This window comes from Mustelus asterias, chromosome 20 (genome assembly GCF_964213995.1).
Source record: "Mustelus asterias chromosome 20, sMusAst1.hap1.1, whole genome shotgun sequence".
Lineage (NCBI taxonomy): Eukaryota > Metazoa > Chordata > Chondrichthyes > Carcharhiniformes > Triakidae > Mustelus > Mustelus asterias.
The window spans coordinates 75737715-75764993 of record NC_135820.1 but is presented as its reverse complement, the minus strand read 5'-3'; the positions used below and the strand labels follow the sequence as shown (position 1 = coordinate 75764993).

At 46.4% G+C, this 27279-nt stretch overlaps 1 protein-coding gene across 1 annotated transcript in view; it reads right to left on the bottom strand.

The window, feature by feature from the left end:
- rbpjl (recombination signal binding protein for immunoglobulin kappa J region-like) overlaps positions 1–27279 on the bottom strand; it is a 75138-nt gene that overhangs the window by 15774 nt on the left and 32085 nt on the right. The window contains exons 5-9 of the mRNA XM_078236081.1: positions 14130–14255; positions 13385–13455; positions 7681–7796; positions 3969–4143; positions 1586–1723 (exon numbers count right to left, since the gene is read on the bottom strand). Of these exons, the coding sequence (XP_078092207.1) occupies positions 1586–1723; positions 3969–4143; positions 7681–7796; positions 13385–13455; positions 14130–14255 (626 nt within the window). The remainder of the gene's footprint in view (positions 1–1585; positions 1724–3968; positions 4144–7680; positions 7797–13384; positions 13456–14129; positions 14256–27279) is intronic.

Genomic DNA, 27279 nt, shown 5'->3' with positions numbered 1-27279 from the left:
TTAGACCAGTTCTCCCCAAGCTGTGAATCGTGACCCCCCCCCCCAATGAGGTTGCAGAGGTCACACTTTGGGTCACAAGCTACCCCTCCTCCAAGTAGGGGAGGCAGTGGCCTCGTGGTATTGTCACTGGACTGGTAATCCAGAGACTCAGGGCAATTCTCTGGGGACCCAGGTTCGAATCCCGCCACGACAGATGGTGAAATTTGAATTGAATAAATATCTGGAATTAAGAATCTACTGATGACCATGAAACCATTGTCACTTGTCAGAAAAACCCATCTGGTTCACTAATGTCCTTTAAGGAAGGAAATCTGCCATCCCTACCTGGTCTGGCCTACATGTGACTCCAGGGCCACAGCAATGTGGGGGATGGGCAATAAATGCCAGCCTAGCCAGCGACACATCCCATGAATAAACAAATTTTTAAAAAGTAACAATGGCAACTGAGACCACCCCGTCTGGACGCACTGAGGGGGCACTGAAATCTAACCAGTGAAGACTGCACGGAGGACTGTGGAGCACTGCCCCACCCACTGCTTTGCTGCATTACTGCAGGTGGATGGGAAGAGCCCTATCTCTCAGGTGTTGGCAGCTCTGTTCCTGCAGGTTCTGTTTAAGAACCAGGCTGGTGGGGCAGTTCCCTCCAGGGCCTGAGTTATGGAGCATTGCAGAATGACACCTGGGGAAGTGAGGTACCATTCCAGCTCCTCTGTGACAATGTTAGAAATGCAGGTCCCTTTAAGAGTAAATCAAGACAGGTTCCAGAGTGAACTGTGAGCCGGCGATGCGCACTAAAGTTTGTTCTCAAGAGCTGGCTTTTTCCCCAGTGGGGGAGTTGCTTCTGGACAGGGAAAGGATCCAGAAGGCTGGAGTGATAACTGGTATTTGTATTGAACTGAAGTACAACATTCCACAAACATTCACTCCCTCCACCACCAACGAACAGAGGCAGCCATGTGTACCATCTACAAGATGTACTGCAGCATTTATCAAGGTTCCCGAAGCGAAACCTTCAAAACTCATGACCAGTACCATCTAGAAGGACAAAAGGACAAGGGCAGCAGATATGTGGGAACACCACCACCTGGAGGTTCCCCTCCGAGTCACTCACCATCCTGGAATTGGAAATATATCACCGTTCCTTCACTGTCACTCGGTCAAAATCCTGAAACTCCCTCCCTAACAATTCTGTGGGTGTACCTACACCTCAGGGAGTGCAGCAGTTCAAGAAGGTGGCTCCCAGTCACCTTCTGAAGGGCAACTAGGGATGGGCAACAAATGCTGGCCAGCGACACCCACATCCCATGAAATGAATTAAAAATAACAATAAAACAGTCATAAACAGAATGTCTTCCACTCCCTGATTCAGTAAATGGATATCCATCTGTAAAATACTGCGCACCCTCTTCAAACCCTTCATATCCTTTCCCTAAACTGAGTTGGACACAATGCACCAGCAAGAAACCTGACCAGTGATTTATGAAAGCTGGCTATAGTGATTTGCAGAGATGCAGTAATATTCAGAAAACTTCACCACCATTTTCTAACAGAAGCATCTCCTGCAAAGGCTGATATGAACCCTTACCCAAATGCAGTGTGAAAGCTGCCCACTGCCTGGCACTGGCGATGAACTCTTCCCCCTCCACACACAGGTACCGTGTACTAACCGTTTGAGATCGCAGACGGTTGAACAAAGCCACCTTGGAGCCTGAAGGGATACACACTTGGAACAGCAATGAAACACAGTGAATAACTTATGCCTGGAAAAAGCCTAGGCCCATTAACATACTTCCAAACAATTTTCACTGCTAGAGGTTTATAAAATCATGAGGGGCATAGATAAGGTGAACAGCCAGGGTCTATTCCTCAGTTTAGGGGAGTCCAAAACTAGAGGGCACACAGAGGGTGTTGCGTGTATGGAATGAGCGGCCAGAGGAGGTGGTAGAGGCGGGTACAATTCCAACATTTAAAAGACATTTGGACAGGTATATGGATGGGAAGGGTTTAGAGAGATATAGGTCAAACACAGGCAAATTGGACTAATTCAGTTTAGGAAACCTGGTCGCCATTGATGAGCTGGGCCGAAGGGCCTGTTTCCGTCCTGTATATCTCTATGACTCTATAGCCGGAATTTTACTGTCCCGCTGCCACGGGAATCGGAGCGGGCAAAGGGCGGACCCCATGGAAAGGTTCATTGACCTCGGGCGGGATTTTATGGTTCTGAAACAAGTGAGGCCATAAAATCCCACCCCATGACTCTAAATGGCATCCTGAAGGATATGGTTCTGGAGGCTGCATTCTCACTCCTGAAAGGGTACTGTTGCAAATGATATATCTGAGAGCAATGTGGAGATGACACTGGTCTCCAAGTGTGTGACTGATGCTTTAAAATGTCTATTCCTCGGTGCACCTTTGGCTTCCAGAACTTCCTGCAGTTTTGTTTGCTTTTCTCTGAGTCCACACCCGGGCTTAACCAATCAAACACAGTGAGCATCAATAGTAAACAGATTCCACAATCAAACATCAAACAACTAAACAATACAGGATAAAGTCCCACTCTAGAGACTGGAACAGGTTATCGAGACAACACACCAAGCAACACTGAGGAGGTTCTACCTCTGTGTACAGAGTTTTAAAATCGTGACATTTCTCATCTCTCTGCTGGCTGGATTCCCTATCCTGACAGCAAGGTGGGCGAGCAGGGCGAGCAGGGTCATAGAATAATACATCAGAGAAGAAGGCCATTCAGCCCATTGAATCTGTTATTTGAGAAATTTCTCAATATTGAAAGATTGCTAAGCATTCATGACCGACAAGGCTTTAATCAACCAAATCCTGGGGATGTAGCCACCTCGTTCAGATATAACTGATGACGCAAAGGTTTGGACTCATGGAATCGCTACAGTGCAGAAGAGGCCATTCAGCCCTTAAGTGTGCACCGATTCTCTTAGTGTATCTTACCCAGGCCTTCTCCCCTGCACTATCCCTATATCCCTGCACATTTACTTTGGGCAATCCCACCTAATCTGCATATCTTTCGGACTGTGGGAGGAAACCCACGCAGACACAGGGGGGATGTACAAACTCCACGCAGTCACCCAAGGCCGGAATCAAATCCTGCTCCTAGGCTCCCTGAGGCAACAGTGCTAACCACTGTGCCTTCATGCCATTCAATTCTGAGTCACTCTGTCTGAATTACTAATCACACAGAGAGAAACTGCCATCCATGACCATTGAATGTCCCAATCTGCTTTTCAGCCAATGAAGTACATTTGAAGTGTAATCATGGTTGTAATTTATGAAACCCCACGAGCACACACAGCGACACGGTGGCACAGTGGCACTGCTGCTTCACAGCACCAGGAACCCGGGTTCGATTCCCGGCTTGGGTCACTGTCTGTGGGGAGTCTGCACGTTCTCCCCATGTTTGCGTGGGTTTCCTCCGGGTGCTCCAGTTTCCTCCCACAGTCCGAATGGCGTGCTGGTTAGGTGCATTGGCCATGCTAAATTCTCCCTCAGTGTACCCGAACAGGCGCCGGAGTGTGGCGACTAGGGGATTTTCACAGTAACTTCATTGCAGTGTTAATGTAAGCCTACTTGTGACACTAATAAATAAACACTAATAAATAAACAAACGATAAGGAGATAATGGAAAGATAATTTGTTGGTTGAGTGATAAATATTGGTCAAGACACCTGTTGTACTCTGCCTTGAAATGATGCCATGGGATTATTTGTGCCCTGCCGGTACCTCATCTTATTAAAAACACTGCTTCTTGAACAATGAGGCACTCCCTCAGTACTTCCACCAGAGGGCCAGCATCAATTTTGTGATCCCTGGGAGCCGAACTGGGCCTTCTGACTTAGGAGGCATGCGTGACTCACTGAGCCACTAAACCTCGGGCCGACTGCCCACCCCTCACCCACCAACTCCCCACCCCTCACCCACCGACTTCCCGTGATACTTACAGTCTGCGTTCTTAATGGACTGTTTCTTCTGGGAAGGCTTTGAGATGATTTTGATGAACTTACTGTAGAAGGTCCCGATCTCTTGGCCATTCCCAAGGAAGAGTTTTAAAACTATCCGGAAGTGTTTCCGTTTGTCGGTATCAGAGATGTACAGAGCTTTCGCACAGCCAAACCTCTTTGGGAAACAAACGCGAGAAATTAAAAACTGCAACTTTAAACAGAGAGAACAGAACAATCCGGAGATTCACTTGCACCAATCTCCGAAGGAGACAGGATAGGTTTATAAAGCTGCTTTTAAAAAACACACATAAATAGAGACGCAGAAAACAAAGATGTTTTGCTTAACTGGTTGGTTAAAGGTTCAGCTGGAGTATCTGTGGTCAAATCTGGACACCAAACTGCAGGAAGGATGCCAAGATGTTGGCAAGGGTGCAGAGGACATTCACTTGAATGCTGCCAGGGATGAGGAACTTAAATGACACCGAGAGACTGGAGAAGCTGGGGTTGTTCTCCTTAGAGCAGGGACGGTTAAGGGGAGATTTAACAGAGGTGTTCAAAGCCCTGAAGGAGTATGATAGAGTAACTGAAGAGAAACTGCTTCTAATGGCAGGAGGATGGGTGAGCAGAATTCACAGATTTAAGATAATTGGCAACAGAACCAGGGGGAAATTAGATTTTCTTTTGTAAACGGAGCGAACTGTGATGATCTGGAAAGTGCTTCCTAAAAGGGTGAGGAAGCAGAGTAAACAGCAACTTGCAAAATGGAATTGTGGGTGGCACAGCGGTTAGCACTGCTGCCTCACAACTCCAGGGACCCGGGTTCAATTCCTGGCTTGGGTCGCTGTCTGTGTGGAGTTTGCACGTTCTCCCCGTGTCTGCGTGGGTTTCCTCCAGGTGCTCCGGTTTCCTCCCACAGTCCACTGATGTGCGGGTTAGATGCATTGGCCATGCTCAATTGTCTTGGGGCGCGTATGTTAGAGGGATTAGCAGGGTAAATATGTAAATATGTGGGACTATGGGGATAGGGCCTGGGTGGGATTGCTGTCGGTGGAGACTTGTTGGGCCGAATGGCCTCCTTCTGCACTGTAGGGTTTCTATGATTCTATGATTAAAAACTTGAAAAGCCTGATTTAACTTCTTTATTCATTGAGAAATAGAAGAGAGAAGGTTATACTGAACAGGTACAGGGTTCTATTCAACCCTGCATGCCATATCATAGGAAGGACAACAAAGCTTCAGATACCAGAATGATACCAGGGATGAGAGACAACGAAATGGAAAAATCTGAGATTGTCCCCTTTACAACAGAGGTGGTTGAGAGGAGATTTAGCACGGGTCAAATGATGAAGGGTTTGACAGATTGAACCAAGGAAAAGTGTTTCCACTAGCAAGGAGGGTAACTCAGGATACGGATTTAAAGTGATTGCCAATCGAACCTGAGAAGAAGTTATTTTACTCGGTGAGTGTTGTTGGTCTGGAATGCACTGCGTGAAAGGATGATAAAGTAGATTCAACTGTAACATTCAAAAGCAATTAGGAAAAAAATACTTGAAAAGGCTTTGGGGGAAAGAGCAGGGGAGTGGGATTAATTGGATAGCTCTTTCAAATAGACACGAAAGGGCTTCAGGGCTGCACTGTTCTGTGATCTATGAAGTGAATTCATTCCAAAAAATAATCACTAGAAACCTTCACGGCACCGGCTGAAATTATTTATTTTAACCTTTATTTCCCCTACATTATATCTCTTGTCCTGATCACTGAACTCCATGGTGCCACTCTAAGTTGGATTGGCCAGAGCTTAGTGATCTTCATGACTGCCAAGCAGCGGGGGTGGTTTAGCAGTTGGCTGAACGGCTAGTTCATGATGTGGAGTGATGCCAACAGTGTGGGTTCAATTCCCATACCAGCTGAGGTAACACATGAAGGCCCTTCCTTCTCAACCTAGCCTCTCACCTGAGGTGTGGTGATCCTCAGGTTAAATCACCACCAATCAGCTCTCCCCCTCAAAGGGGAGAACTGCCCTTGGGACAATGACAACATCTTTATTGCAACCAAAAGGGTCACTCGACTTCTGCAATAGGACTCCACCTGGTGGCCAGGCTGGGAAGTGACACAGCAATAACACATAGATAAGACCACCGTCTTCAGTCCGGGGCGGCCACAACCCAACAACTAAATATTCAAAGCTGAGCTTGCGACATTTTCAGGTGACCAACTAATCCAAAAGCAAAATATTGCAGCTGCTGGAAATCTGAAATAAAACTAAAAAATGCTGGGAGTGCTGGCAGCATCTGTGGAGAAAGAAACAGAGTTAACGGACCAAATTTTCCCATTCCACTCACCACGGGAATCGTAGCAGGTGAGGGGCAGATTATGGAAAGGTCCATTGACCTCAAGCAGGATTTTCTGGTTTCGGGGCGAATGCGGCCGGAAAATCCCACCCAAGGAGGGTGGCATGGTGGCACAGTGGTTAGTATTGCTGCCTCACAGCGCCAGAGAGCTAGGCACTTCCTCTAGTACAGCACTCCCTCAGTACTGCACAGTAGGTGTCAGATTACATTTTATCTTCGCTGGACTTTAGCTATGCAGGATTTAAGTTCAATGTGAATTAAGCCTGGTGTAGCCTTTTAAATCCCCCTGCAGCTCACAGCTCTCCAGTTCCAAGTGTGGATTTTCAGGTTGGGGCTCACCCTCTCACTCAGCAAACCTAAAGCTGCCAAACCGGGGCGGCACTGCCAAGATGATAGACAACTTACCAAAAATTATTTTGAATTCTGAAAGGTTTGGAAAGAGCGGATACAGGGAGAATGTTTCCTCTTGTGGGGATCAATACCAAGATAAAAAGTTTTTTTTAAGTTTATTTATTAGTCACAAGTAGACTTACATTAACATTGCAATGAAGCTACTGTGAAAATCCCCTAGTCGCCACACCGCCTGTTTGGGTACACTGAGGGAGAATTTAGCACGGCCAATGCACCTAACCAGCACGTCTTTCAGACTGTGGGAGGGAACCAGAGCACCCGGAGGAAACCCACGCAGACAGCATACAAACTTCACAAACACAGTGACCCAAGCCGGGAATCGAACCAGGGTCCCTGGCGCTGTGAGGCAGCAGTGCTGACCACTGTGCCACCGTGCCGCCCAGATAGTCCAAAGGTGTACAGATTAGGTGGATTAGCCATGCTAAATTGCCCCTTAGTGTCCCAAGATATGTAGGTTAGGGGAATTAGCAGGGTAAATGGGTGGGATTATGGGGATAGGGCCTGGGTGGGATCTCTGACGGAGATAGGGTGCAAGCTCAATGGACGAAGTGGCTTCCTTCTGCACTGTAGGGATTATATGGTTTTATAGTCACCAAGAATTCCAACAGAGAATTCAGAAGAAACTTCTTTACCCAGAGAGCGGTGAGAATGTGAAATCTGCTCCCACAGGGAGTGCTTGAAGTGAATGGTATGGATGCATTCAGGGGAAACTAGAGAACCAGAAGAGGGAGAAGCAAATACAGGGTGAAGATGGTGGATTTAGATAAGGAAAGTTGGGAGGAGGCTTGAGAGAAGCATAAACCCCCAGCATGGACTGGCCAGGCTGAGTGGCCTGATTCTGTGCCAGGTATCTTATGTAAAGAACACATCCCAATGGGATGCAATGTCAAGGCTAATGGTTTTAAAATATAACCACAGGAGTGTAAAAGCAAACATGTTTCCATTCTTACCTTGGAGTCTGGCTGTTCCTCAAGGTTGATCTTCAGCGCAGCTTCCTGATTGTTAGTCATGCTATCCAGGCCCATGTACCCACAGAGGCGGCAGTTCGATTCGTTCAGACCACATACTAGAATAAAAATGGTATCAGTCACCTCATGGTGTTCTATCCATCTGGTCCAGGGCGAGTTAGTCTGAACAAAGGCCTGATCCACTGTACCACAGCTGTCTCTCCTCTCCACTGACCCCCACGTCACTCCCAAGCCTTAACAACATACTGAAAGGGACACGATTGGCCCTGGGTTTCTGAATTTCCTCGGATATTCTGCCATCATCACACCACAACTTGGTTGGAAATGCAGCGATATTCCAAAATGACAACCCGTCTTTGCTCCACACTTCCAGCAAGATCACACCAAAGCAGTGCCCTTCAGAGTTTGAGGCTTCTGATCAATGAACCAGAAAATTCGGCAAATATCCAACCGTCAAAGGAATCTCAATTGTTACAAACAAACAAACAAAGAACAAAGAACAACACAGCACAGGAACAGGCCCTTCGGCCCTCCAAGCCCGCGCCGCTCCCCGGTCCAGGATTGAATCCTGAATCCAGGATCCCCGCCCAATTTTCCAGCCTATCTACATACCAATATCCTATCCACCGAGCTGTCCCTCACAGCTACGATGCTTTGTTCATTACAACCTATTAACTCACCCCCACCCCCCCATTCCAGACCATGTGATCTCCAGGGAGAGGCGAAAACCCAGAGTGAAAAACCCCAGGGCCAATATGGGGAAAAAAAAATCTGGGAAATTCCTCTCCGACCCCCTGAGGCGATCGAAACGAGTCCAGGAGATCACAATGGCCCTGATCGGAAAACAGTGAGGCCTCATTTGAATCTAATTGGTAAGCCATCAGTGAGTGGGTGGGAGGGTTTGAAAAACACTTTCACTGACCCATACCAGTCATCGACTATTAAAGTTAGGAGGGGTGGGGTAGGGACTCCAATGCTTGGCAACTCTTCATAGCCTCAGGAAAACAGGCTACACAAAGGGTTTTCATCCTGTTTCTTGCACCAATCCTTTAAGGACTGCTGGTTGGGCTGCTCTGGGTATCACCACATGGAAATATTGATTAGTGATGTGGGAGGTGTAGGTGTGGTCTCCCTCACTCAGGGAGTCCGAGTTGCTGTGACAACATGCGCATGCACATTGTAGCCTCTATCCTCATACAATCCCTACAATGCAGAAGAAGCCATTCAGCTCATGGAGTCTGCATCGACTCTCTGACAGAGTATCCCCCGCCCTATCCCTGTAACTCTACACAATTTCCATGGCTAATCCATCTAACCCACACATCTTGGGACACTAAGGGGTAATTTAGCATGGCCAATCCACTTAACCTACACATCTTTGGAGTGTGGGAGGAAACCAAAGCACCCGGAAGAAACCCACGCAGACACAGGGAGAACATGCAGACTCCACACAGACAGTTACCTGAGGCCGAATTGAACCCGGGTCCCTGGCACTGTGAAGGAGCAGCGCTAACCACTGTGCCACCGTGTTATGGAAATGCAGAAGGAGATTTCCCTTGTATCCAACTCACACCTACACAATAATGAATTTGATACTGAGTTTTTAAAAATATTGAAGTCTGTCCCACTGCAAGAAAATTCACCCTGATAATTGAGCATAAATTTTAAAAAGAATTTCCCAATAACAGTGTTCCTTTTAGGAAAGTGCCAGCATTGCGATTGCCGCTGCAGATTGCTAGGATCCCAAGGTACACTCCAGAGTTCCCTGTTCAACAGTCCAAGGAATCACTGCCCTCACTAGTTTAACACAACAGCAGCAAACAGACAGACGTCGCATCCCCTGGGGACATACTTTGCTCTGTTAGGTAATGCACAAATGTGTTAATCTGCCTGTAAAATTCTGCATCTCTGCTGCAGTGATGTAAGTGAGAAGAAGAGTAAACAGAGAGAAAATGACGGATTAAAATTGTCCATCCACAAAAGTGGAGCTTCTCTGACTTGATGATGCAAATTGTTTCCCTCTCTTCTCTTGGTTATCTCTGTGGTAGGGTTCCCCATCGAGAGCAGTCCTGATTTTTAAAAAATTAATTCATGGGATGTGGGCATCGCTGGCTGGTCCAGCATTAATTGCCCTTGAACTGAGGGGTTTGCTAGGACCTACCTTTCAGAGGGCATTTAAGAGTCCACCACATTGCTGTGGATCTGGACTCACGTGTAGGCCAGACTTAAATGTTCTTAGAAAGGGGTTACAGACCAGAACACCATGAAATCTTCTGTCCCATCGGTGACTGTATTCCTAAAGGACATTAGTGAACCAGATTACAACAATTTACAATGGCCATCATTAGGCTATTAATTCCTGATTTCTACTGAATTCAAATTTCATCAACTGCTATGGTGGGATTTGAACCCAGGTCCTACTGAGCATTAGCCTGGGTCTCTGGATTACTAGTCCAGCAACAATACCACTGCGCCACCAATTCCCCGGCATTAACTGACTGTCCAAGGAATGTTTTGCTTGGACTGGGATGATTCTGGACCAGGATTTCTCTAAATCCTCAGGTGCGAATCTTAGTGCCCTGTCCACTTAATAATTCATTCAGATATTGAGGTTAGACAAAACTAACATATTCAGAGACTCTTGTCTGAAACAATTAGTGTTCAAAATCATCCCACTACCTCCATGTTAAGCTTGGCAGAGGGTTGACGATGTTTTATAGACATTGCTTTCCTTAAAGCAGATAACTGAGAAGTGTTGAATGCTTAGGTTGGGAATTCTGTACATTGGCAATAAACAGGAGTAGGCGAGTGTGTTGGAAGGCTTGGATCAGATGGCCGTTATGCTTGGATCACTGACAGTTATCTGAAGCTGACTTTAGGCATGACCAAACAGGGACAGACAGGAAAGGCAGCAGGTTTATCAAAAAAAGGACAAAGCAGTTTAATCTGTTCCACCATCAGAAAGTTCAAACCCTGTAACAGATGGTTAGTTTTTGGTCTATTCAATGAAGCAGTTCACAGAGTTTAAACACGATGATATGCATGCAGAGGTTCCTGTGTCAAAAAAGCAATGTTTAAAGCAAACAAAAGCATGTTGTGCTTTCATTCTTTTGCTGAGAGGGCGTTTCTGTTTGGGGAATTATTTTTGGGATTCACAAAGGGACAAGATTGAGGGAAAAAAAACGTCTTTACCCAGAGTGGTTAGGATGTGGTTGTGGTGATTAACCTCGAGGGAAGCTATTTAAACACGCCAGGGAGAGTGGAACACAGGGTGAAATAGGGTGAAATACAGTGGAGGAGACTCATGTTGAGCATAAACACCAGCATAGCCTCAATGGGCTGAATGGCCTGACATAATGTTTGAGTTTTATATAAAACACTTTCCTTGTTTTAGGCAGTCAAGTGTAGCTATCAAACAATCCAAGATCAAATGAACGAACTGCAGAGTGAAACTGTCCTAAAAGGAGGACACTAATGGGCAGTGCCTACTTCCAAATAGCATTTCCATTCTGGCACACCTTCTACCCAGTGTTAAATGCCCAATTTGGTTCCACATTATGGCCACCAGTGTACTGTGCTCCCTAGCAACTGGGTTAAGGCTGGTCCAAACTCATTTCCCATCCAACCCTTGCAGACAAACAAATAAGGAATTCTTCACCTTATCAATTTGAACCAGGACCGAGAGATGAAAGTTCAGTGTACACATCCACTGCAAGTTTTCCAAATACTACTTTCTCATAAACATTTTTACAAATTGTAATTTTCTGTCCTGTTCTTGCAAATTCAACCTCTCTCCAGCTCACTGAACCTGAGAGACGTGGGAGTGGCCCAACAGTTTGGAAATTAGAAATTCCTGAGGGAGGGGGAGGATGGGCGGAGAGAAATGTTTCAGAGGAAGTTTTCCCTCCGAATTGGCCTAATTTCTCTCTCCTGTGCTTTTTGCCTCACTCAAGTGATTACATGGCTGCTAACGGGGAGGTGACTGTCAAAGAGCTGGCATGATGGGGCTGATTGGCCTCCTTCAGTGCTGTAAGTTACAATGAGATTCTAATCACTGATGCCTCTGACATCACGATTACATGTGCCAGGCTGATGACCAGGTGATCCATTCAATCTGTCACTTTGAACCACAAAAAGCTTTGTCCCCCGAGTCAATCCCTACCTGACTGTGTTTAAATTCACTCATTGGATGTTAATATCTTTGGTAAGGCCAACAGAGGTAAGGCAGAGAGAGGGTCAGGGCGGAGGGGTGTCTGAGTGGCGAGGGTGGTCAGAGTGGGGGAGGCGGTCAGAGTGGAGGAGTGGGATGAGAACAAAGAGGGGGGTTGGATCAGGAGGGGGATTTAAGTCAGAACGGGGATATTGCGGTGGGTCCCCTAGGGTGGAGGGGGAGGGGGGTGTGATGTGTGGAGGGGGTGTCCCATACGAGGCTGGGTCTGGGTGTTTAGATAATTACTCTGGAGTTGGGAATTATTTTCATTCCTTCTAACTCATTCAGAGTAACTATCAGGGTAAAACCAGCAGAACAATCCAAAGTTAATGAATTAAATCATTTCTGTCAGATATTTCCCAGCCCAGCGCAATAGTCCAGAGGAAGTTAGCACTTCTGAGCAATCGCCAGGCAAACTCTCATGTGGGAACTTCCATGAGGAATTCCCCAGCATTGGGGAACTCGGAAGTTATGGGCCCAAGAGTCAACCACATTGCTTTGGGTTAAGAGCCACATGTAGGCCAGGCTGGGTAAGGATAGCACATTTCCTTCCCCAGATCAGTCAGCTTTTTCTGACAATTCAGAAGATTCATGGTCATCAATACCCATCCTAGCTTTTTATTCCAGATTCATTTAATTATCTGCGTTGAAATTCCCCAGTTGCTACGTTAGGATTTGAACTTATATCTCTGGATTACTAGTCCTTTTTTTATTCATTTGTGGGACATGGGTATCGCTGGCTGGGCCAGCATTTATTCCCCATCCCTAGTTGCCCTTGTCCAGAGGGCAGTTGAGAGTCAACCACATTGCTGTGGCTCTGGAGTCACATGTAGGCCAGACCAGGTAAGGACAGCAGATTTCCTTCCCTAAAGGACATTAGTGAACCAGATGGGGTTTTCCGACAATCGACAATGGTTTCATGGTCATCTATAGATGCTTAATTCCAGATATTTTTTTTAAAATTCAAATTCCACCATCTGCCATGGCAGGAATTGAACCTGGGTCCCCAGAACATAGGCCATCGCCCCACCCCTCCCACCATCCCCCCCCCCCGCCCCACACCCCCTCTCCCCCCCCACACCCCCTCTCCCCCCCCACACCTCCACCTCCCCCAACCCCCCCCCACCTCCCCAACCCCCCCCACCTCCCCCAACCCCCCCCCACCTCCCCCAACCCCTCCCCACCTCCCCCAACCCCCCCCCACCTCCCCCAACCCCCCCCCACCTCCCCCAACCCCCCCACCTCCCCCAATCCCCCCACCCCCGCCCACCACCACCACCCCCCCCACCCCCACCACCCCCCACCCCCACCACCCCCCACCCCCACCCCCACCAGCCTCTTGTAAAGTTCCCCCCCAGCCTTTTATAACATGACCCTGTCTGTCAGTCTTGCCATTGCCTGTCGCTCCTGAGTAACAGATCCTATCCAAACACCATTGGTAACTAAATACACTGGGTAATGTTAAGACTGTCTTACATTTCAGTTGCTCGTGTTTCATTCTCCATCCTGGACCCGACAGGTAGACAGATGGTGGAGGACAGAAAAACCTAAATAAAGAGAAACTTCTATCAGTCAAGTGAATAGATTGATGTTGGCTGGCGTTGAATGAACTTTTCTCTCTCACACATTTGTTCTAATAATCAGACTTTATCTCCTATCTACACTGGTCCTGAGAATATCCGTCATTAATGCTTGATTAGGGGAAACTTTCACATTACACAGTGGCACAGTGGTTAGCACTGCTGCCTCACAGCGTCAGGGACCCGGGTTCAATTCCAGCCTTGGCTGACTATCTGTGTGGAGTTTGCATTTTTTCTGCGTGGGTTTACTCCGGGTGCTCTGGTTTCCTCCCACGCTCCAAAGATGCGCAGGTTAGATGGATTGGCCATGCTAGGTTGCCCCTTATTGTCCAAAGATGTGTAGGATGGATTGGCCATGGGAAATGTGTGGGGTTATGGGGATAGGACAGGGTAGACAGCCTGGGTAAGTTACCCTGTCAGAGAGTCAGTGCAGTCTCGATGGGCCAAATGGCCTCTTCTGCACTGTGGGGATTCTATGGAAGCATTCATACCATTGCAACAATGACAACCTATTCTGCACTGAAGCTGTAGAAAGTGCACATCTCCGTGAAGTAAAAAGTAAATGAAATACTTTAAAGAAAGTTAAGAACTATGCTGATATAATTGTCTTAGGTCTCAGATCCAAAGCCATGCTCTCTTACCTCTTTTCATTCCCATATGATTTCTGAGCAACCTTAGCATGCAGAATCAACACAGTCTGGTCAGGGCGTTGCTGGAGGTACTTTCGAAAAGTGTCACGGGTCACACTGGGCTGATCTGAGCCAGACCTACAGAGGGATAGAATGGCACCGTGATAGGTAGTGTTTGGTACCACAGATCTCTATGCTCGCTAACTATTTGTCAATGACAGAAAGGTCAAATCATTTCCCGTTGGATCCCTTGGTCTCAGGAATGCTCCAAGCAAGCAGGAAGGACACATGCAGACCGGAACGTAGATGCTAAGAAGAAAAGAAATAAAATGACCAATTGGACTAACAGTCCTTTCGCATTAGAAGAGCCTTTCACTCATTGTTGGCCAAGATAAATCCCTAATTCCCTAATGGCATTTCCATTGCTTTTTCTTCCTGGCAATAAGTACAGATGGCAGGGGGGGGCCCATGCTGGGTGGAGGAGGGGAGTTGGGATGGGGGGAACTATACAACAGCACTGCAGGTAGTAATACAGCACAAATGTACAACAGAATAAAATGTCTACAGAATCAAACAGCATGGTAAAATCCAGGCAAGGACAGAGAGCAGACTGGATCAGGAGGGAATCACTGATATCAGGCCTGATGCAGACATCTTTCCGTGCTTAACTTAGATGCAGACTCAGCACCTGCACTTAAAGTCCTGTAAATCCCAAAATAACACAAAAGCGCTCTTGTAACTGATCCATGGTCCACATTTCCTGCCCTTTGCACTAAGAAATATGGCCATTCTTTGGGGACAGAGGTCAGATAATTCAGTCTGCTTTTTTTCATTGTGAATGTACATTATTTTTAAGCCTTTGCAAAGGACCTAGTGATTGTGTAGGCAGGTATAAGTTTTAAGTTTAAGTTTTAAATTTATTTATTAGTATCACAAGTAGGCCTACATTGAAGTTACTATGAAAATCCCTGTGTCGCCACACTCCGTACACTGAGAGAGAATTTAGCATGGCCAATGCACCTAACCAGCATGTCTTTTGGACTGTGGGAGGAAACCAGAGCACCCGGAGGAAACCTATGGAGACACGGGGAGAACGTGCAACCTCCACACAAACAGTGACCCAAGCCGGGAATTGAACCTGGGTCCCTGGCGCTGTGAGGCAGCAGTGCTAACCACTGTGCCACCCTGCCACGCCCATCAGTCCGATGTGTGCGGTTCACTCCCCAAGGATTAGGACGCACTGTTAATGTTCCTCGTTTCCTATGAGATAGCGTCAGTCATTGCTCATGACTGTTATTTGTCATTTATATTAATGATTTGGATGAGAATATAGGGGGCATGGTTAGTAAGTTTGCAGATGACACCAAGATTGGTGGCATAGTGGACAGTGAAAAACATTATCTCGGATTGCAACGGGATCTTGATCAATTGGGCCAGTGGGCTGATGAATGGCAGATGGAGTTTAATTTAGACAAATGCGAGGTGATGCATTTTGGTAGACTGAACCAGGGCAGGACTTACTCAGTTAATGGTAGGACATTGGGGAGAGTTACAGAACAAAGAGATCCAGGGGTCCATGTTCATAGCTCCTTGAAAGTGGAGTCACAGGTGGACAAAGTGGTGAAGAAGGCATTCGGCATGCTTGGTTTCATCGGTCAGAACATTGAATACAGGAGTTGGGACGTCTTGTTGAAGTTGTACAAGACATTGCTAAGGCCACACTTGGAATACTGTGTGCAATTCTGGTCACCCTATTATAGAAAGGATATTATTAAACTAGAAAGAGTGCAGAAAAGATTTACTAGGATGCTACCGGGACTTGATGGATTGAGTTATAAGGAGAGGCTGAATAGACTGGGACTTTTTTCTCTGGAGCGTAGGAGACTGAGGGGTAACCTTATAGAGGTCTATAAAGTAATGAGGGGCATAGACAAGGTAGATAGTCAATATCTTTTCCCAAAGGTAGGGGAGTCTAAAACGAGAGGGCGTAGGTTTAAGGTGAGAGGGGAGAGATACAAAAGTGTCCAGAGGGGCAATTTTTTCACACAGAGGGTGGTGAGTGTCTGGAACAAGCTGCCAGAGGTAGTAGTAGAGGCAGGTACAATTTTATCTTTTAAAAAGCATTTAGATAATTACATGGGTACGATGGGTATAAAGGGATATGGGCCAAATGCGGGCAATTTGGATTAGCTTAGTGGTTTTAAATAAAAGGGTGGCATGGACAAGTTGGGCCGAAGGGCCTGTTTCCATGCTGTAAACCTCTATGACTCTATGACTCTTTGACCACTTTCAGTCCAGTTAAATGAAACGTAAGCAATGCATTAGAGCTCTTATAAAGAAAATCTTTCCAAATTAAAACACATGCCTGTGCAAGGAGCCTAGCTCCATCTGTCAGATCTCAGCTGAGTGTCACTGACTATCAGCTGGATGAAAGATCAAGTCCTATTATAGTAACCCGTCCCATAGCCTCAACATGACTGCATTCTTGACATTAATACAAGGAGGCTGTGATCAATGGACAGGGTGATGTTGTCAGCTCCTCTCGATTGTCAGCCTGACCTGCTTTAAACAGATCGCTTTGTTAAAATCAAATCATAGCACCACAGATTGAGACAACACAGGAGGAGGCCATTCAGCCCATCGTGACAGTGCCAGCTCTTTGAAAGATCTATCCAATTAATTTCATTTCTCAGTTCTTTTCCCGCAACCATGCCAACAATTTTCCTTTGCAAATGTTTATCCAAAACCCTTATGAAAGTTACTATTCAATCTGCTTCCAGCGCCCTGTCAGGCAGCACATCCCATGTGGTAACAATTTGCTGCATAAGGACTTTGATTACAAGGCCCATCCACCGCAGATCTGAAATGAAAAGGTTTTTTTAAACACACAATTAAGAGATTTATGTACAAAGTTGGGATTCAAGCCTAACAGTTTGTTCTGCTTAATTTACTGAAGGTCAGTTAAGTCACACTGTGCAGTTCCAAAGCTATTTGTGGCTTTGTGAATGGTCCAAAGAGCCAAGCTTCAAGCTTGAGCCTTGCCAGTCAGTGTTAATAGATTCTTCAACAATAGGGAAGAGTTTAACTTTATCACTGAATCTGATACTGACACACATACAGCTTCTCGCTGAAGGAGATTGTTGGATAGGTATCGGGAATGGAAACTGAAGATGAATGGGAATGGATAGTCATTGGGATGGGGTATACATCAGCAGTCGGAATGGATAGTGGCTTCTCACTGTTTTATTTTAACTCTGGCTGGAGGCAACACTGGGCAAAGCTGTGTTAATTCCCCTTCCATCTGAGATGTCATTTACTCCACATAAACATTGAAAAGGAGTGACTTGCATTTCTATAGCGCCTTTGTGACCACAGGATGTTCCAAAGTATTTTACAATCAATGACATACTTTTTAAATATAGTCACTGTTGAAATGTAGGAAATGGGCACCCAATTTACCCACAGCAAGCTCCCACACAGCAACATGAATGGGAGGATTAATCTGTTTGGCTGAAGGATAAATATTAGCCAGGACACTAGAGAGAACTCACCAGCTCTTAGAACATAGAACATAGAAAGCCACAGCACAAACAGGCCCTTCGGCCCACAAGTTGCGCTGATCATATCCCTACCTCTAGGCCTATCTATAGCCCTCAATCCCATTAAATTCCATGTACTCATCCAGAAGTCTCTTAAAAGACCCCAACGAGTTTGCCTCCACCACCACCGACGTCAGCCGATTCCACTCACCCACCACCCTCTGAGTGAAAAACTTACCCCTGACATCTCCTCTGTACCTACCCCCCAGCACCTTAAACCTGTGTCCTCTCGTAGCAACCATTTCAGCCCTTGGAAATAGCCTCGGAGAGTCTACCCTATCCAGACCTCTCAACATCTTGTAAACCTCTATCAGGTCACCTCTCATCCTTCGTCTCTCCAGGGAGAAGAGACCAAGCTCCCTCAACCTATCCTCATAAGGCATGCCCCCCAATCCAGGCAACATCCTTGTAAATCTCCTCTGCACCCTTTCAATGGCTTCAACATCTTTCCTGTAATGAGGTGACCAGAACTGCGCGCAGTACTCCAAGTGGGGTCTAATCAGGGTCCTATAAAGCTGCAGCATTATCTCCCGACTCCTAAACTCAATCCCTCGATTAATGAAGGCTAGTACGCCGTACGCCTTCTTGACCGCATCCTCCACCTGCGAGGCCGATTTAAGAGTCCTATGGACCCGGACCCCAAGGTCCTTCTGATCCTCTACACTGCTAAGAATGGTACCCTTCATATTATACTGCTGCTTCATCCCATTGGATCTGTCAAAATGGATCACTACACACTTATCCGGGTTGAAGTCCATCTGCCACTTCTCCGCCCAGTCTTGCATTCTATCTATGTCTCGCTGCAACTTCTGACATCCCTCCAAACTATCCACAACACCACCTACCTTGGTGTCGTCAGGATAATGCTATTTCTTCAGCTGAGAGGACAGACGGGGGTGGAATTTTACCATCCTACCCGCCACTGGAATCGGAGTGAGCAAGGGGAGGACCATGGAAAGATCCCTTGACCTCGGGCGGAATTTTACGGTTTTGGGACAAGCAAGGCTGTAAAATCCTCTTGGGGTCTCAGGTCAACACCTCATTTAGGGTTTGACATCTCTGTCAATGCTACACTCCCTCAGCACTGCACTTAAATGTCATCTTGGATTTTGTGCTCAAGTCACTGCAGTGGGACTTGAACCCAAAACCTTCCAATTCAAGTGGCAAGAGTGCCACTAACTGATTCTGAGGTCATTCATACTTCTCAACCTTGTCCCTCGCCTGAGGTGTGGTGATCCTCAGGTTAAATCACCACCAGTCAAAGAGGAGAGCAGCCAATGGTCATCTGGGATTATGGTGACTTTACCTTACCTTGTACTAACTGATGTAAATATCAAAAGCAATGGGTGGACATCAGAATTGAAGCTAGAAAGCAATGGAGGTGGGCTGGCAATCAGGAAAGGAAATGGACAATGATTGGGAAGGGATAGAGCTGAGGAGTGGAAATATCTATTGATTGGGAATAATCAGGGATAAAGGATGGGAATGGATTGCATTGGGAAGAAATAGTAATCAGCTAACTATTGCACACACTAACCAAAGCTGTGCTAACTCACACTGTGGTAACCTCACTGGCCTGCATTGCTGGCTGAACTTAGAGAACTCATCGTAGAGCAATGGCTGAACCTTGAATCTTCATCATCTGTCAGACATCTAGCAGATGGGAGAGGGGAGCACGCTTCAGTGAGTCACCAAATTAATATGAAGACAGACTATATAAATATGATATTAAAATACAGACTGAAATTAATAACTTAAACATGGTTCATGTTGACTGCTTCAATACCAAAGGACAGAAACCCAGTAAGTGTGGGTTTAATGTCTGTACAGTGGGCGCCAGATTATTTGAAACTGTTTAAGAATTATTTATACTGCGTCCCGAACTTCAAAATTGCAGCAGTGTTATCACAGTGAGTCACTCCTGAAATAAACTGTATTTGGGGTTTCAGATGATTTAGTCTGTTTTACGATCCTGATCTGAGGCGGTGACGCTCAACGTCAGTGGTGGACCCTGCAGGGCTGATCAGAAGATAGCCTCAAGCACCTCGGCTGAATGCTGACACTATATGCATGAATATACTACTCACAGTCTGTCCCAGTCGTTCCAGTCTCTGTTTTGTTAATGCCATGATGGACCTACAACTTTCGGAGAACACTGTCTTCATTCAGCTCTCGCCTCTCAAGCATCCCCAAATTCCCTTTGTCCCACCATTGGCACCTGTACCCTTAGCTGCTTGTGCACTAAACTCTGGAATTCCCTCCCTAAATCTCCCTGCCTCTCTCTGCTCCTTTAAGATCCTGCTTTAAATAGGCTTTTGGTCACCCTTCCTAATATCTCCTTCTTTGACTCCATAATTTTGTTGCATCTGATTACATCCATGTGAAGCTACTTCGGGTACTTCCTTCATTAAAGGTGCTGTAGAACTAACCAACGACCAATTTTTGATTCTGTCAGTCTCACAAAGTCGTTCATTTACGCTCGCTAGAAGCTACATATATTCAAATACGGGGACCTATCCCCTCGGGGCAAAGGCAACACTTTCCAGTATTGCATCTTTTATTGAATGAGACACATTCAATAGTGTTCTAGACCCAACCATCTTCAGCTGCTTCCTCAGTGATCTTCCGTCCATCATAAGACCAAAAGTGGGATGTTCACCGATGATTGCACAATGTTCAGCACTATTCACAACTCCTCAGATTCACAACCTTGATGACTAATTCAGCTCTGAGCTGAGACATGGACCATGGCCTGCCCAATATTTAATCCATTGAATCATCCCGCAAATCACCTTGCAATGTTTTTCTGCATTAAAGACATTACGTGATCTAAGTTGGTGCCAGTTGTCCTGAGATGTTGTTGGCCATTATGATGAATAATAGAATGAAACCCATTCTATCAGCTGCAGGGGAAGTAACCAAAGGGCATTACAGGCTTGGCAATAGAACCAAGGTGAAATGAAGAGAGTTTTTATTTTACACAGTACATTATTATAATTAGTGGAAGTAGCTTTTGAAAAGGAATTGGATAAACACGTAAGTGGGAGAAAATTGCAGGGTCATGGGGAAGGAGCAAGGGGAGTGAGACTGGAACACTCTTTCCAAGTGCTAGCACAGGCATGATGGACTGAATGGAATGTGCTTTAAGAATGTCTGATTCTAATGTAGACGATTCTCAGTTGGCATTCCCATTCTAACTCAGACAGTAATATCATTAAAATAATATTTATTCAATTTAAGTTCCTGATTTATCACATATCAGCACCTCCTGATGTATTCAATGCTTCACATATCATCACCAAATATCTTTTTATCATTCATATATTTTCTTCTTGGCATATCATGATGATATAAGTATATGTGAGACTATAAAATGCCTTCATTTGATTTCCAAATTAGATTTACGTGAGGCACTGTTTCAAAGTGCTTTGTTTATTTAATAAATGTCAGGCCCAGCTCAGTACCTCAAGTGAATTAACGCAGATTTAATCTATCGAACTGTCTTAAGAACTAATTTAAATGGTGAAACACAGATACCTTTACAAACCATCAATTCATATTTTATGGCCGGGATTTACCTCTGCTTCTATGCTTTGCCAACCTATAATTTCACACCCATTAAAAGGAGCGAGTGGAAAATCACAGGCTGGCAAGCTCAGAAGTGGAAGGCTTTTGAGTTCCCTGATCTGCACAAAAGGATCCTGAGTCACAGTGACGGTCTTGACCTCATTCCATTGCAGCCAAATCTCACAAAGACCCAGCGGGAGTAAGGCGGTGGAGAAATCTGTCTCCAACAGCAGAGGACTATGATTGCACCAGGGAATTTGGAATCAAAGAGTTAAGAGGCAAAGATTTTTATATGAATGGGAGCAGAAGGAGCTACCTGACATTCAGTTGCGACTCAGTGATTGCATTATTGCGTCAAAGTCGGTGGTCTGTGGATTCAAGCCCTGGTCTAGAGAATTGAGCACAAGATCCAGCCTGACCTTCCGAATGCATTACTGAGGGAGTACTTCACTGTCAGAGATGCCATCCTTGTTAAATTGAGGCTCAGTCAGTTCTCTCAGGTAGATGTCAAAAGTTAGCACTGCTGCCTCACAGCGCCAGTGACCCGGGTTCGATTCCCAGCTTGGGTCACTGTCTGTGCAGAGTCTGCACGTTCTCCCCATGTCTGCGTGGGTTTCCTCCGGGTGCTCCAGTTTCCTCCCACAGTCCGAAAGACGTGCTGGTTAGGTGCATTGGCCATGCTAAATTCTCCCTCAGTGTACCCAAACAGACGCCGGAGTGTGGCGACTAGGGGGTTTTCACAGTAACTTCATTGCAGTGTTAATGTAAGCCCACTTGTGTCACTAATAAATAAACTTAAAAGCTTAAAAAAAATCCCATGGCACTTTTGAAACAGGGTAAGAAGTCTCACAACACCAGGTTAAAGTCCAACAGGTTTATTGGGTAGCAAATGCCATAAGCTTTCGGAGCACTGCTCCTTCGTCAGATGGAGTGGAAATGTGCTCTCAAACAGTGCAAACAGACAAAATCAAGTTGCAGAAACAGAGCAGGGGAGGTGCAGGTGAATATCTATCCCATAACAGCTAAAAGTGATGATCTGGCCATTTATCACATTGCAGTCTGCAGGAAACAAAGCAGCCACCACATTTCCCACAATACAACAGTGGCTACATTTCAAAGGAGTTTTTTTGGTTGTTAATTGTATCAAGATCATGAAAGATAAAGGCCGGAATTTTCCAGCTAATCACGCCCCGCCACGGCTGCAAATGAGGACGGAGAATTTGGCGCTCAGCCAAATCTCAGTTCACTGCAGCGGGACCAGAGAATCCCGGCGGCGTGAACAGCCAGAATATTCCACCTGCTGTATCAATACAAGTTTCCCATTTTTCATTTTGATTACTATAAAAGTGAGTTGTCCTCTGATGGCAATGCTCACAGGGTGTGCTCTTCCATAAGGAAGTTCAACTGTTGTAATATCAGTCCCTCCAGGTGAACTGACCTGGTTTGCTGGAGTTGGGCACTTAGCCCAATGGGATTTGGGAACGACGTCGGTGTAATTGTGCTTTGGGAATGGGGGAGAGTTACTGGGATCATGAGCAGTGGGAAGAGAAGCACCGAGAATTTTTGGGATTGCTGGTACTTGCAGAACATTCGGAAGCAGGAATAGGGATGGTGAGGTGGTGGAACTTGGGGAGTGAGAGAGGGATGTGCAGAATGCAATATTGGGAATTCAGGTCAGTGGAAACATCTCTGTTGAACAAGTTTTTGAAGTGAAAAAGCAGCAGGAAAGAGGGAAAATGAGATGGTGAGGGATGGAATCCAACAACAGAAAATGTGACAATGAGGAACAGTTTTGTAAAATGTGCAGGAAGCTGATCTGGAAAACTACTGCAGGGATCACCGTTTCAAAAACATCTGGGAGCACAGCTGGAGAAATCAATCAGGTACGAACCTCAAACGGCACAAAGTGCAGATTCAGCAGAACGACGCAGGAGTTTGAAGGATTAAGACCACGTAAACTTGGTTTATATTCCCTGGAGTTTAGGGTGGCTGGGTAATCTAATCAAGGAATTGAAAGTGACAAAAGAATTTGATGGGATAGATGCAAAGGAATTGGTGAATCACAAGACCTGGTTTTGGGAACTGGGTCCTATCTGTATCATAGTTCATTGTTGGTGTAGTCAAGGTTGTCGGTGTTTCATGAAAATGTCTAAAGGTTGAGAGGTGACCTGATAGAAGTCTACAAGATTATGAGGGGCATGGAAAGAGTGGATAGTCAGAAGGGTGGAAGAGTCAATTACTAGGGGGCATAGGTTTAAGGTGCGAGGGGCAAGGTTTAAAGGAGATGCACGAGGCAAGTTTTTTACACAGAGGGTGGTGGGTGCCTGGAACACCGCTGCCGGGGGAGGTAGTGGAAGCAGATACGATAGTGGCTTTTAAGGGGCATTTGGACAAATACATGAATAGGATGGGAATAGAGAGATATGGTCCCCGGAAGGGTAGGGGGTTTTAGTTCAGACGGGCAGCATGGTCGGTGCAGGCTTGGAAGGCCGAAGGGCCTGTTCCTGTGCTGTAATTTTCTTTGTTCTTTATTCTTTTGTTTGTACGGTTAAACTTAAACCTTTTATTGCTAATCCATAACTGTGTACATATCCAAGGTACTGTCATACAGGGCTACTGGTTCTTTCTAGATTCTACCGTACAGTCTATGATCATATGACTCTCTACATCATACCGAGGGCGGTATTGTTCTCCAGTCCCACATTAACCCGTCCTCTACCACAGAATCATAGAATCTTACAGTGCAGAAAGAAGGAGGCCACAATCCCACGCAGGCCATATCCCCAATGCATTTATCCCAGCTAGTCCCCCTGACACTACAGAGCAATTTAACATGGCCAATCCACCTAACGCGCACATCTTTGGGCTGACCAAATGTGTGGAATGTGGATAACTCTGGTAAAGCAGTGTTTAATGCCCATCCCCCTTTATCCTGAAGGCATCATGGGTCAACAATACAGTGTGTGCCTGGTGTCCCGTGTAATCAAACCAAGTATGGGACAGACAGCTTCTTTCCTATTAATGAACCAGTTGGGTTCGTCAAATGAAATGGCAGCTTTCACCCTCACCAAGCCACCAGTTACTGAACTAAACCTCACTGCAGGCTGTGGTGGGAATGTGAACTGGTAACCTCTGAGTTGTCAGCTTCTCCCATAAGCACCAGGCTACTTCTGACACACGCACATACACACAGACACAGACACACACACACACACATAGACACACACATAGACACACACATAGACACACACATAGACACACACATAGACACTAACACAGACACTAACACAGACACTAACACAGACACTAACACAGACACTAACACAGACACTAACACAGACACTAACACTCACACTCACATACACACACACAAACACAGACACACACAGACACGCACACACACACTCACACAGACACGCACACACACAGACACGCACACACACAGACACGCACGCAGACACAGACACGCGCACACACACACACTCACACAGACAGACACACACACACAGACACGCGCACCCACACTCACACAGACAGACACACATACGTCAATCAGCATCTAAAAGACAGCAGCTGGGATTTTCTGCTTCTGTTTTCCTGGGGTGGGTTTGATGATGAGAGGAAAATCTTGCAAGAAGTCCAAATTAAGTTTTACATCGGCAGGAAAACGAGCCGCAATCGTCCACTTCCCCCCATCAGTGGCGGATCACGTTTACTGCCATGCAATGTTGGGAACCTCCCTTCCATTCATTTGCATCTCATTGTTGGGCCTCCTCACAGGAATCATCCCCCCCTCTCCGCCCCCACCCCTGCCCTCCCCCCACCCCCCCTCCCCCCCCCCCACCCACCCCCCCCCCCCCCCCCACCACCGCTCCCCCCCCCCACCACCGCCCCCCCCCCCCCATCCCTAACCCCACTGTCAAAAAGTCCACCCGTAGCAGAGTGAAGTCATAGAATTTCATAGAATCCCTACAGTACAGGAGGAGGCCATTCCGCCCATCAAGCCTGCACTGACAACAACCCCACCCAGGCCCTATCCCCATAGCCCCACGTATTCACCCTGACAATCCCCCCGACACGAAGGGGCAATTTAGCATGGCATCAACTTAACCTGCACATTATTGGAATGTGGGAGGAAACCGGAGCACCCGGAGGAAACCCATGCAGACACGGGGAGAACATGCAACCTCCGCACAATCACCCAAGGCTGGAATTAAACTTGGGTCCCTGGCGCTGTGAGGCAGCAGTGCTAACCACTGTGCCACCTTGCAGCCCCACGACGGTGCAAATCACAACTGCTTTCAAAGGCATGCACCTAGCGAGCTGACCTCCAAAGGAGGTTTGGAGGTGAGCGGAGAGCTCAAAAAGTGGCATTGCTTATTCAGAGGGGAGAGAGGGCACCAGGGGACAACTTACAGATACAGGGGAGGTCTCGGGGAAAGGGGTGAGTGCCTTGGGGAAAGGGGCAAAGACCTCAGGGGATGGGGCATAGGCCTCAGAAAGGGAAAGGCTTCAGAAGAAAGGGCAAAGGCCATGGGGAAAAGGGCCAAGGGCTCAGGGCAAGTAGCAAGCATCTCGGGGGAGCTGAAAGGCCTCAGGGATAAGGGGCAAAGGCATTGGGGATGAGGGAGGATGACTCAGAGCTACAGGGGAAAGACTCAGGGGGGAGGGGTGATGACTCCAGGCCAGAAGAAGTGGCTCGTAAGTGCTGGGGCAGCGTTTAAATGGAACATTCCCACCATTGATGTACTGAGGTGTTGGCAGGATGGGTGAACCGGCATGAATCCCTTGGTCTAACATTTTTCTATCTGAGTGCCGTATAATAGTGTGAAAAACCGCCATTGCCATTAGAGGACACAACGTTGCTTTTCAAGACCTCCATCAGCCTTGAATTTCAGGAAACCCCATCCAACATTTCATCTTAACATTAGACGATCATCCAAAACTCTAAGCTATATCTTTTTAGTTCCAGATATGCCCAATCTGAGGGAAAATATTCTAGTTTAGGTTCAATCTTCAAGAGGGGGAACCCTCTTGAACCAATGGAATGGTTGTGCGGTATTGGGTTACAAATTCTGCACCAGTGTTCCTGACTAGATCCCATTCATCTACAAATTGGATTTCTCATCACTATCTGCTGGTAACATGGTAAACACAGCGGAGAAACATCCAAATAAAATCATAAACAGTAAGAACAGTATTCCTGTTATATTTACACCATCACTAACACATGAAGCATTGGAGAGTTTCTCATCTTCACATTGACTTACATTGCAAAATAATTTTTATTTTGTTAACATTGGGATTGGGCAAGAGAATCTTCAAAATATTTTCAATATCAAATTTATGAAAACAGGAAACTATTCATAGAATCCTGACAGTGCAGAAGGCGGCCATTTGGCCCATCAAGTCTGTACCAACTCTCTGAAAGAGCATCTTTATGCAGGCCTACCCCGCACTCTATCCCCGTAATCCCCCAACCTTTGGACACTGTGGGGCAGTTTAGCATGGCCAATGCACCTAAACCGCACAGCTTTAGACTGTGGGAGGAAACCAGAGCATCCGGAAGAAACAGGGAGAACATGCAAACTCCACACAGACAGTGACCCGAGGCCAGAATTGAACCCGGGTCCCTGGTGATGTGAGGCAGTGGTGCTAATCACTGTGCCACCGTGCCGCCCCTATTCAATTTTTAAATTCAATCACAGATTTTAGGAATTTCTAGAGCGATGTTCTGGGACTGAGTTGATTGGTTTCCAAAAACCACAACTGCCTTCCTTTGTGCCAACCAGCGAAGAGATTTCCCCCTGATTCCCATTGACTCCAGTTTTGCTAGGGCTCCTTGATGCCATACTCGGTCAAATGCTGCCTTGATATCAAGGGCAGTCACTCTCACCTCACCTCTGGAATTCAGCTCTTTTGTCTGTGTTTGAACCAAGGCTGTAATAAGGTCAGGAGCTGAGTGACAGAACCCAAACTAAGCACCCCTAAGCATG